At 42.0% G+C, this 12,920-nt stretch overlaps 1 protein-coding gene across 1 annotated transcript in view; it reads right to left on the reverse strand.

Annotated features, from left to right (window-relative positions):
* XDH (xanthine dehydrogenase) overlaps nucleotides 1-12,920 on the reverse strand; it is a 79,599-nt gene that overhangs the window by 50,186 nt on the left and 16,493 nt on the right. The window contains exons 6-9 of the mRNA XM_032172121.2: nucleotides 12,100-12,161; nucleotides 2,687-2,755; nucleotides 2,271-2,357; nucleotides 884-1,025 (exon numbers count right to left, since the gene is read on the reverse strand). Coding sequence (XP_032028012.1) covers nucleotides 884-1,025; nucleotides 2,271-2,357; nucleotides 2,687-2,755; nucleotides 12,100-12,161 — 360 coding nt within the window. The remainder of the gene's footprint in view (nucleotides 1-883; nucleotides 1,026-2,270; nucleotides 2,358-2,686; nucleotides 2,756-12,099; nucleotides 12,162-12,920) is intronic.

Below are 12,920 nucleotides of genomic sequence, written 5' to 3' on the forward strand. Positions count from 1 at the left end.
GCATACCCCTCCACAGCAGAGGTCCTCAGCTGTGCCACGGTCTCCTCCTTAGATCCTCACTAGGCTTGGGACCCAGCAAAGTAGAAATAGGCTATGCCAGGTTTAGAAATCGATAGAGATTAGCAGGGGCCTGGGGACCTCTCACCATCTCTTACAGCACTGGGGCTGAGAGCTGCATATTCCGAGTCTCCCAGCCTGTTCAAATATTCCAGGCCTCACATCCTAGGTGGTGGCACTGACAGGGCAGGTGGCCATGGTCATAGGCAACACAAACACAGTCACACCTGGAGCTCTCCTCTTCTTTATCTTATCACATCATCCCCCAGAAAAAGCGGGGTGGTGGGGTCAAAAGCGTGACATTTATGGAACCTCTAGTGTCCATCAGACACTGGCCTAGACACTTTGCTTAAATTAGTTCCTCCTCCCTTAGACTAGAAGGCCCTTTAGGGCAAGGAACCATGTCCAATTAATCTTTATATCCCAAGCCCCTTCCAGAGTACCTGGCTCATGCTTGGCGCTCTGTAAATGTTTATGGAGAGAAGTCAACTACATGCAAGGATCTCATTTCACACCCAAAACAATCCTTCAAGGAGTTGTTAGTTCCCCCATATAAAAAACAGAAAATGAGGGTAGATGAGGACAAGCAACTTTTCTGAGGTCACACATCCAGCAAGGGGCTGAGCCAGGCCTGTGGGGCTCCACAGCCAGGGCCCTTTGCAGGAACTGGAGTGTCCAGGGATTTCCAGTTGGCTCCAGGTAGTTAGTGGGGCAGAGGGGTAGGGTGCAGAGGCAAGTAAAGTCAGGGGGAGGTGAGGATGGGCAAGAGGACCTAGAAACACCCTAGACCCCCTGGCAGCCCCAGGGCAGCCTCCCTGGCCCTTACCAATCTCCGTGTTCCCCACCACCAGCTTGGCGTCAGGGTGCTGAGCCTTGAGGTCCAGCAGTTCCTTGAGGGTTGAGGCCTGTATCCACGTCACACGCTCCCCTTCAAATCGCAGCTGCTTCCGAGGAGTGTCTTTCAGCCTCTGGGAAATGCAGTTTTCTTACTACACTGTCTCCCTCTTCCTACTGTCATTCCTCTTATAAATTGCTTTAAGTCCTCAATGGGATGTTTTACTGACTTTCAGAATGAAAATATCTATCAGGAAGAAGCAAGGGGATGTAATATGTTCAGAGGCAGGAACTCCATTGGGACTATTAAATATATGCTTAGTCTTTACAAGACCTCCATGAAGGTGGCATTGTGAGCCTCATTTTTCACCGGTGAAAGAAGATCCTGAGGGTCAAGGAGGTTATGGGACCTGCTGAAGGTCACCTGCCATGAGGGGTCCCCAACAGACCTGGCTGAAAGCCTAGATTCCTTGCAGTGCCCCATACTGTCTCCAGGGGGCACCATGGACAAGTCATGAGAAGGGGAAGGAAGGGAAGGAAGGAAGGAAGGAAGGAAGGAAGGAAGGAAGGAAGGAAGGAAGGAAGGAAGGAAGGAAGGAAGGAAGGAAGGAAGGGAGTGTTTGTTATAAGGGGATGCCTAGGAAGGCTGGCTTTAGTGCTTGCAGGGTGACACTGGGCTGAGAACAAAGCCCTCAAATCAAACTGCCAATATTTTCAAAGTTTCACAGTCCAGAGAAAGATCTGCTAGTGGCCTGCTGCAAAGCCATTCTCTCTGGCCTGTTGAAGCTACAAGGCAGTTTTCATGAGCTCAAAACCCTGAGAAATGAGCACTTCAAAAACTCTGAGTGGCTTGATTCTTTTGTTGCCATAAATATTAGAGTGACGGTGATAAAGTGGGTGTGAGAGGGTTTCCTTGAGACAGAGCTGTGAGCTGCAGATCATGTCCTTTGAAGAGAGCTCTCATTTTTTGTTTTGTTTTGTTTTAAATAAACGGATTGCTTATAGGGGGAATAGGTTTCTTGGAGTGCTTATGTATTAGATATAGGCAGGAGATCAACAAATGGTTATAGTGCACCTGCTACGCTACACAGTGTGCCTAGAGAGCCAGTCCCTATCCTCATGGGGCTTGTCATTTAGCAAGGAACACAGACATCAAATTAATAACTGTAACTCTGACACACATGAACTGAAGTGCAGGGGCTGTGGGCACATGTAGCAGAGACTCAACCTAGGGGAGTGTCAGAAAATGGAAGGGAAATTTAAGCTGAAACCTAAAGGACAAGAAAGACACAAAATTCCCAGTGGGTATGAAAATAAAGCAGGTCTCCAGGGACTCACAGTACAGACCTGGCTGGATCTGTCCCTGAGGCATCACCTACCAGCAACTCTGGGGGAAAAATGGGCTCCTGGGTGGGATCCAGGGGCGTGAACTCCTCTGGTTTGAATAGAGATGGCGATAGGCTGACCTACGGGGAAAGAGAACAGGTAGGTGATGCAGCATCTCCTCCTTTGAAACACCCAAGAGGACCAATTCAGCCTTTCCTTCCAGCAAGCTCATTCCCAGGACCCTGTAGGCTGCAAGAGGAGCAGGTAATCCCTGGGAGGCAGGAATGAGAGAGTCTCAGTCACAGGACCCGGGGCTAATGTGCACCATCACCATCCCCACAGTCTGCCATCACTGACTCACCGTAGGTTCCTTTTCCAGCCCCGACTGCCAGGGACATGGAGCTTGTGCACTGACTCCTCTAAGTCTCAGATTACCCCCAGGCTTCCAGGGGGAGAAGAACTCACTTACTGAGTGGTCTTTCTTCTGGTTCATGCAGCAATTTGGATTGTTCCCATCTCCTCCACAGCATCCACCATCCTAGAGAGATGATGAACATCTGCACAAGGGTATTTACAAAGAGTATTTGCAGAAGCTAAGGAACCTAGATTATTAGCATCCAGAACACTCCAGCTCTGATGCCTGTCCCAGCATCAACAGCAGGGGCATCCTACCTGCCTGTCGCACAGAGTGGAGGCCTCAGCTACATTCCCTCTTGCTTGGCCAATGTAGATTAAACAATTCATAGATAAACAAATAGAAGCAACAAGGTCACTGAATTTCAGGAACTTTCCTCCATAAAAACTAGGTCCTACTTTCTCAAAACCTATCCCTTATGCACATTTCTCTTCTTCAGTGCTGCTTCCTCAGGAAGTGTTTATGAGGGATATTCCCATTGGCTCTCTCAAGACTCAAGAGGCTCGACTTCCAGATCAGCAAGGTTCTAGGGGGTGTGGCTGGTGTCTCCCAGCCTGGGCTCTCTGCGGGACCCTGCCAAATGACGTCCCAGACGGATGCTGCCAGTGTGCCCAATGGCCTCCCCACTGCTTATTAGGCACTTCTTCCCGGAAAGGTAAACACTCTTCACTCCTCATTGTGGGCCTGTTCTGGAGAAGTATGCAGGTCAGATCACCCAGCATCTCTGGGAAAAGACTTGCTCAGGACCTGTTAGGATACCAGTGGCAGAGCACACACAGAGTCTAGAATCACCACCTCCCAGCACCGAGGCATTGCAGGGTGGCAGAGGGGCGTGCTCAGCTGACTGATCTGCAGCTCAGGGCTTCAGAAGACAGAGTCCTGGAGTTGTGCTGAGATGAAAAAGTAGGGGAAACTCATAGGTTCTGCCTCAGGCACTTTTTTGGGGGTAGTCAATTCCTGAAAAAGCAGGCTGGGAGCAGTCCTTCTGCATGTTAGCCACAGGAGACACCACGCCGTGCTGGCATTTCCCAGAGGCTGTTTCGCAACTCATTGTCTTCCCCAAGAAAGCACTCATGGGACGCTGGAGGTGTGACCTTGGAGAATTTGTAAGCAGGCAGGCAGTGGCATCAGGAGAGAAACCTCCCACCCATCCCACCACCTGCACATGCTGCTCTGTGTGCAAACTCTTCCTGCATTCACAGCTCCAGCACTGGACGCCAGACCTGTTCCACCATTCTGAGCCTCCTCTCAGCCAGCCACCTTGCACTTCCCCTCTATATTTAGAAAGAAAGAAAGGAAGAAAGAGAGGTTTCTTAGTGCCTCTTCTCACCTTTCTTCTTGGAGAAGGAGTGATGTAGGGAAATGCCCCACCCCACCTGAAGTGAAAGTCCTGCACCCCACTCACCTGGCCCTCCTGAGGAAGGACATATTTCACAGAAGTGCCTTTTCCAGACAAAATGCCAGTGCATTATTACTTAGATCTATTTTCTTGATAATTCATTGGTGTGTTAATGACATAAATTACTGTGATGTGCAGTAATGTGTCACTGCCCTCAAGGTCTATTGAGGTTGGATAAGACTACATTTTCTCATCCCCACCCTCCTGAGATTCCTACTTTACTAAGTAGGCTAAGACTTCTGCACTGGTGCCTTTAAAAAAAAAAAAAAAAAAAGCTTTTTTTTTTTTAGAGTGGTTTAAGGTTCACAGAAAAAACTGAGTGGAAGATGTAGAGAATTCCCAAATATCCCCTATCCCAACATGCACGCACAACCGTCCTCACTTCAGTATCCTCAAAAGTGGTATATTTGTTACAGTTGATGGACCCACATTGACACATCATTATCACCCAAAGTCCATTAATTTATATGAAGGTTCACTCTTGGTGTTGTACATTCCATTGGTTTTGACAAATGCATGATTACATGTGTCCACCCTTATGATATCTTACAGAATAGAGTTATACTGGCCTAAAAAACCTCTGTGCCCTGACTATTCATCCCTCTCTTTCCCCTGATCACTGGCAACCACTAGTCTTTCTACTGTCTCCATAGTTTTGTCTTTCCTAGAATTTCATAGAATTGATATCATACAATATGTAGCTTTTAAAGATTGACTTCCTTCACTTAGTAGTAGCAATTAAGGTTTGTCTATGTCTTTTCATAGCTTGATAGCTCCTTTCATTTTGGCACTGAATTAACATTCCATTGTTTGGATGTTCTACAGTTTATTCACCTACTGAAGGACATCTTGGTTGCATCTAAGTTTTGGCAATTATGAGTAAGGCTGTTGTAAGCATTCCTGTGCAGGTTCTCATGTAGCAATAAGTTTTAAATTCATTTGAGTCAGTTCCAAGGTGTGTGATCACTGAGGTGCATGATAAAACATGTTTAGTTTTGTAAGAAACTGCCAAATTGTCTTCCACAGTGGTTGTGCAGTTTGCATTCTCACCAGCAATGAATGAGAGTTCCTGTTGCCCCACATCCTCACCAGAATCTGATGTTGTCCGTGTTTTGGATTTGACCATTCTAATAGACGTGTGGTGGTATTTCACTGTTCTTTCCATTTGCAATTGCCTAATGGCATATGATGTTGAACTTACGTGCTTACTGGCCATCCATATACCTTCTCTGGTGAGGTAGCTGTGCAGGTCTTTTACCCATTTTTTAATTTAGTTGTTCGTTGTCTTATTGCTGAGTTTTATAAGTTCTTTGTATATTTAGATAAGTATTTTACAAGATGTGTCTTTTGCAAATATTTTTCTCCCAGTGTATGGCTTGTCTCCTCACTAATTTGTTATTAAATTTTAATGAAGTCCAGCTTATAATTATTTCTTTTATGGATCATATCTTTGGTGTTGCATCTGAAAAGTCATCATCATTCCAAGGTCATCTAGGTTTTCTCCTATGTCATCTTCTAGGAGTTTTATTGTTTTAGATTTAGGTTTATGATTCATTTTGAGTTAATTTTGAGAAGGGTATAAGGTCTGTGTTTAGATTCACTTTTTTTTGTATGTGAATGTCCAATTGTTGCAGCATCATTTGTTAAAAAGACAATCTTTGCTCCATCGTATTGCCTTTTCTTCTTTGTGAAAGATCAGTTGACTGTATTTATGTTGGTCTATTTCTGGGCTCTCTATTCTGTTCCATTGGTCTCTTTGTCCATTCTTTTTGTAGTATGGACAGTGTCCATACTACACTGTCTTGATAACTGCAGCTCTGTGGTAAATCTTGAAATTGGGTAGTGTCAGTCCTCTGACTTTGTTCTCTATTCTCCTTCAATATTGAGTTGGCTATTCTGGATCTTTTTCTTCTCCATGTAAACCTTAGGATCAATTTGTTGATAGCCACAAAATAATTTACTGGGATTTTGATTGGGATTGCATTGAGTCTACAGCTGGGAACAACCGACATCTTGACATATTCAGTCTCCTTATTCATGAAAAAATATCTCTCCATTTATTTAGTTCTTTTATTTTGTTCATCAGAGTTTTGTAGTTTTTCTCACATAAATCTTGTACACACTTTTTAGATTCATACCTAAGTATTTCATTTGTTGGGGAGTACTAATGTAAAATGTAAATGATAATGTGTTTTGAATTTCAAGTTCCACTTATTCATTGCTGTTACGTAGGAAAGTGATTAACTTTTGTATTGCCTCTGATTCTATCTTCTGGAAGAGATTGTAGAGAATTGACATAATTTCTTTTTTAAATGTTTGATAGGATTTACCAGTGAAGCTATCTGGGCCTGGTGCTTTCTATGTTAAAGGTTATTAATTAATGATTCAATTTCTTCAATAGTTATAGGCCTATTCAGATTATCTACTTTTTGTATGAGTTTTGGTAGCTTACATCTTTCAAGGAATTGTTTTATTTCATCTAGGTTATCAAGTGTGTGAGCATAGAGTTGTTCTTAATATTACTTCATTATCCGTTTAATGTACATGAGATCTATAGTGAGATCTTTTTATTTTGATATTAGTAATTTGTATCTTCTCTTTTTTTTCTTACTTAGCTTAGCCAGAGGCTTATTAATTTTATTGATCTTTTTAAGGAACCAAATTTCAGTTATGTTGATTTTCTCTATTGATTGTCTGTTTTCAATGAAATTGATTTTTGCTCCAAATTTTATTTTTCTTCAGCTTACTTTGAATTTAATTTGCCTTTTTTTTCTAGTTTTCTAAAGTGAGAACCCAGATTGCTGATTTTATTTGTATTTTATTTTTATTATTTATTTATTTATTTGAGATGGAGTCTCTCTCTGTCACCCAGGCTGGAGTGCAATGGTGTAATCTTGGCTCACTGCAACCTCTGCTTCCTGGGTTCAAGCGATTCTCCTGCCTCAGCCTCCTGAGTAGCTGGGATTACAGGTGTGTGCCACCATGCCTGGCTAATTTTTGTATTTTTAGTAGAAACAGAGTTTCACCATGTTGGTCAGGCTGGTCTTGAACTCCTGACCTTGTGATCCACCCGCCTCAGTCTCCCAAAGTGCTAGGATTACAGGCATGAGCCACCATGCCTGGTGGATTATTGATTTTTTAATCTTCCTTTCTAATATATGCATTCAATACTATAAATTTCCCTCTAAGCATTGTTTTCACTGCATCTTACAAATTTTGATAAGCTGTATTTTCAATTTCATTTAATTCAAAATATTTTAAAATTTCCCTTGAGATTTTCTTTTTGACCCTGTGTTCTTTTGAATTGTGTTGTTTAATCTTCAAGCATTTGGGGGTTTTCCAGCTATCTTTCTGTTATCGATGTCTAGTTTAATTTCATTTTGGTTTGAAAGCAGACATTGTATGATCTCTATTCATGCAATTTAAATTTGTAAATGTGTGTTTCATAGCACAGAATGAGGTCCATCTAGGTGAATGTTCCACGTGAGCTTGAGAAAAATGTCTTTTCTGCTGTTGTTGACTAAAGTAGTCTATAAATGTCAATTATACCCAATTAATTGATGGTGCCATTGAGTCCAACTATGTCCTTACTGATTTTTGGCTGGTGCTGTCCATTTCTGATATAAGGGTGTTGAAGTCTTCACACATAATCATGGATTCATCTATTTGTCTCTGCAGTTCCACCAGATTTGCCTCATGTATTTTGAAGCTCTGTTGTTAGGTGCATACACATTCAGGACTGTTATATCTTCTTGGAGTATTGATTCCTTTATTATTTTTAATGCCCCTCTTTTTCTCTGATAACTATTCTTCATCTGAAATTTGCTCTGTCCAAAATTAATATGCTACTTCCACTTTCTTTTAATTAGTGTATCATGGTCTACCTTTCTTTATCTACTTAGTTTTTATCTGTGTCTTTTCATTTAAAATAGGTTTCTTGTAGACAACATATAGCTGGGTCTTGTTATTGTCATCTACTCTAACAATCTCTGTCTTTTAAATGGTATATTTAGATCACTGACATTTAAGGTAATCATTGATGTAGTTGGATTAGTATCTACCATATTTGTTATTGTTTTCTATTTGTCATCCTTATTCTTTGTTTCTAGTTTTGTCTTTCACTCATTTTCTGACTTTTGTGGTTTGAACTGAGCATTGTATATAATTTCATCTCCTTTTCTTTCATAAAATATCAATTATACTTGGTTTTTTCTTTTTTTTTTCTGGTAGTTGCCCTAGAGTTTGCAGTATACATTTTTAACTAATCCAAGTGCACTTTTAAACAACACTATGCCACTTTACAGATCGTGATAGTATCTTATAATGACAAAATATTTCTAATTTTTCCCTCTTATTTATTTTATCATTGTTGTCATTCATTTTACTTATACACAAGCACATATATATACATATGCACACAGAAACAAATGCATTGCTGCTATGATTATCTTGAACAAATTGCTATCTGTTAGACCAATTAAGATTAAGAAAAATAAAAATTTTTATCTTACCTTTACTTATTCATTCTCTGATGCTCTTCCTTTATGTAGATCTGAGCTTCTGGCCTACATCATTTTCTTTCTCTTTAAAGAACTTCTTGTAATATTTCTTACAAGACAAGTCTACTGGCAACAAATTCTCTCAAGTTTTGTTTGAGAAAATATTTCTCACTCACTTTTGAAGGACACTTATGGAGGTTACAGAATTTTAGGTGCTTTGGTTTTTTCTTTCAATACTTTAAGTATTTCACTCCATGCTTCTTGCTTGCATGGTTTCTGGGAAAAGTCAGATATAATTTTATGTTTGCTCTTCTATAGGTGAGGTGTGTTTTCCTCTGGCTTCTTTCAAGTCATTTTTCTTTACCTTTGATTTTTTGAAGTTTGAATATCACATGCCTTGGTGTAGTTTTTGTTTGGTTTTGTTTTTTGGTACTTATCCTGGTTTGTGTTCTCTGAATTTCCTGACTCTGTGGTTTAAAGTCTGACATTAATTTGGGGAAATTCTCAGTCATTTTTGTTTCAAATATTGCCTCTTTTCCTTTCTCTTTTTCTTCTGATATTCTCATTACACATATGTTACATCTTTTGTAGTTATGACACAGTTCTTATTGGTTTCTGTTTTCACTCACTCCCTTTTCTCTGTTTTTTTGGTTTTGAAAGTTCACATTGTCATATCCTCAAGCTCAGAGATTGTTTTCTCAGCCATGTCCAGTCTACTAATGAGCCCACCAAAGGTAGTCTTCAATTTGTTATAAGCGTTTTCAATCTCTAGCATTTCTTTTTAATTCTGTCTTAGAACTTCCATTCTCTGCTTACATTATTCATCTGTTTTTGTATGTTATCTATTTTTTCCATTAAATCTCCTAGCATACTAACCATAGCTTTCTAAAATTCCTCATTTGTTAATTCCAATATTCCTGCCCTATTTGACTCTGGTTCTGCTGTTTATTCAGTCTCTTCAAATTGTGTTTGCCTTTGACTATGCCTTATAATTTTTGGTTGAAAGGTGGACATGATGTACTGGCTAAAAGGACCTGATATAAATAGGCCTTTAGTTAATGTATTGGTAAGATACGAAGGAGAAGTAGCCTATAGTCCTAGGATTAGTCTCAGTTTTTTGGTGAGCTTGTGCCCCTCAGCTGTGAACTTCACAAGCGCTTCTCAGGGGTTTTTTTTCTCCGTTTGGTGGGACAGGATGGCTGGAGGGGGCTGGGCTTGTGTATTTTCCTTCCCACCCTCTAGGTGAAAGACTAGAGGGCCTGGGGTTGTGTATTTCCCCTCCCCAAGGTAGGTGAGGCTCTAATATAACCTCAGAAGTTTAGGCTGCGGTAAAATAATTTCTTCTGAGGACAGGCCTTTTTAAGAAGAACAGAATGCTCTGGCATATTCCAAAATGGTTTATTTTTCCCACTCCCTACCAGAAACACAAGGAGATTTTTCTCCAACATTTACTGTGAGGACCTGGTGGAGATCCTGGAGGTAAAACTCACAAAGGTGCAGAGCACCCCCTCCATGACTGCATCCCCTGGAGTTTATATCCACGTATAAACTCCAGCAGTTCATCAGTTAGTACTTACATCTTCCTATCCTGGCAAAGGTTCCTGCACAGGTTTCTACTCCTGGGTTTCTGCTCTGATATGCCGTGACTGCCTGTCTGTCTCTCCAATTTTTTTGACAATGAGTTGTCCTGTGACCTCATTCCTCTGATGGATCTAAAAACAATTGTTGATTCTTCAGTTTGTTCAGCTTTTTTCTTCTTGTTTAGATGAAATAAAGACTCCTAAGCTGCTTACATGCCAGACCAGAAACTGGAAGTCTTGCTTGTACCTGTTTAATGGTTCCTCCATTTCTTTCCTTGTTGCCAGATAGGTGTGGTCACTTTGTGAGCAGTGTGCCCACCTCTAGCTGACCCTCCACACGCTTTCTAGTGTGTGCTGTGGACAGGAAAACTAGTAACCGAGTTTGTTAGAGCTGTGTGTAAAATAAAAGTAAAAAGGCTCTGAAGAAACATCTCAGAGACCTCCGATGAGTAACATGCATTAGCTTCTGAGCACCTTTTGTGTGTCAGGCACTTTGGCTGCTCAGAGATCTCAGCCTTGCTCTGCTCTGCACTGCAGGGTAGCTGAATTGAGGGAGGTAAGTGCTGCATGGTGAAATCAGGAGCCATTTCAACTTCCAGGAGGGAAGGCAATTGCTATACTCAAAAATCCTTCTCTTTTGAAAAATTAAGAGGACTGGTTACATTATATCACTTTGAGCAGGTTCTCATGAAGTAAATAGAGGCAAGATTAACAATCTCTGGTTCTCAGGAAATACTGAGTAACCTGGGAAGATTATACAGAGGCTAATGGAAGAAATGTACCAGCATTATAATTTATAGTTCCCATTTATTGAATAAGAGAAATGTGCCAGGCATTGTTCTAAAAGCTTTTCAAGAAGTACTTAATTTTTATAAACACAGTAAGGTAGATATTCTAATGAAATCACCTAATAAAATCACCATTTTATTAGGTTGGTGCAAAAATAATTACAGTTTTTCCCATACTTTTAATGGCAAAACCACAGTTACTTTTGCACCAGCCTAATAGAAACAAGGAGACTTGCCCAAGGTCGTGCATCAATTAAGTGCATCAAATTGAACACAGGTCTGCAGAATCTGAATTTGTACTTTTAGGCATTTTCATTTAATTCCACACTTGTTAATTCTTCATCATCAGCAGCATTAATCAGAGTGTGGTTTTTCCATTCTTACAAGGTCCTGTCTCCATGTCTACCCACCCCTTCTTGGATTATACGGACACAGCACTCTTTTTCATGATGCGCCAACCCTAAAGGTGAGTGGAAAGCATAGGAGTCTGTAACTCCCCTGGACCCAGAATCAAATTGAAATGAGATGGTTTGATTTGGAGTCAGGATTAACTTGGCCCAACTGAGAAGTCAGGCAAAACCTGGGGGGAGATTAAGCCGAGAAAGGAGATGCCAGCTCTCTGCCTTCCTTGCCAGATGGCAGGTGTGTGTATGTGTTTATATAATCAATGCCCACACACCCGGCTGTGACTTCTCACTCAGAGTTATATGAACACTGCAGGGGTTCACAAACTGTCTGGAGATCAAATTACCAGTTTCATAAGCCCAACAGAGTGCCAGCCACAGAAAGCAGCCAGGAGACGGAAGGAGGAGGGGTGCAAGTGCTGAGCAAGGCCAGGTTGTTATTAAATGCTACATTCAGCACCTGTGCAATGGGCTGAGCCTGCCAGTCTCCAGGGGAAAGCTGCCAAGCCCAGAGGCACTGGAGGAAGCTAGCTCTTAGGCGGTGAGCCTCTTCCAGGAAGCCAGTCTCCAGACCATCACTGGCAGAAAGTCCCATGCTATTCAGAAGAACCCTTCCCTGAATAAGAATGGCAGACTGTACTCCGCATGCCAGATGTCCCCTGAAGAAAGACTTACTAACTGGTCATCTTATCATTCTTGTTTGTAGACCAGAGGCCCTTGGTCTCCCTCCCAACAGTGATTTCTGAGCGTTGCTGTTTTAGGAGCAGAGATACTGATGTTCCGGAGTCCCCACTTACCCTGGCGAAGGTCCGGAAGCCCTGGAGGATGGGTCTGTAGCCTGTGCAGCGGCACAGATTTCCTGTGGGCCAAGGAAAAAACTGCAATGTCAGTGCAGGGCCCTGGGATGGGTGAGGAGTTTGTGACTTTGCTTGCAGCTAAGTTGGGTGCTCTCTTTACCAGGCTGCATATTCTGTTACCTCTGTCTGGAAGGCCTCTTGGCCTTCTCCTATCCTGACGTCAGAACAGTTATCATGACTACAGGAAGTCTTTCCTAGAATGGAAGCCTTGCTAGAATGCCTAGACTGAGTCAGGTGCCTCTCCTAAGTGCTCCCACAGTGGCTGATCGTAGCTTCATCAGTTAGCCTATCAGACTACCTTATAAACTCTCTTCTTCAGAGTATGAACTTTTTGAGAGTAGAGGCTGTGTCTTTTATCCCTGTGGCACAGGATGTGACTCAAAATAACTGAATAAATGATGGAAATGGTGAATAGATGGGGAGGCTTCTCTATTCATTTCAGAGAAACAGACACATGGGTGGTCTTGGCCCTGCAGAATCCTGTTCTGGTGCAAACTGAGAGGGAAGGAAATCATATCACTAGCCCCCATGGAGTTTTCTAAATGACCTCTTCCTGCACCAGCCATGCACTGCCAACCCCACTCCAATACTGGTGGAAGGCAGACAGACACCTCAGAAAGATGAACCCAAAGGCAGGAGACCCCAGGAGGTCTCCACACCAACCAGGAATTCTCCCAACTAAGAGAGGGTTGGCTTTCTAGCAGATCTTAGTCACCGCCTTGTTGGGGGGCCTGACCCCTTCCTGCAAAGGGTAGTCCCTC

This window comes from Hylobates moloch, unplaced genomic scaffold, assembly GCF_009828535.3.
Source record: "Hylobates moloch isolate HMO894 unplaced genomic scaffold, HMol_V3 SCAFFOLD_13, whole genome shotgun sequence".
Classification (NCBI taxonomy): domain Eukaryota; kingdom Metazoa; phylum Chordata; class Mammalia; order Primates; family Hylobatidae; genus Hylobates; species Hylobates moloch.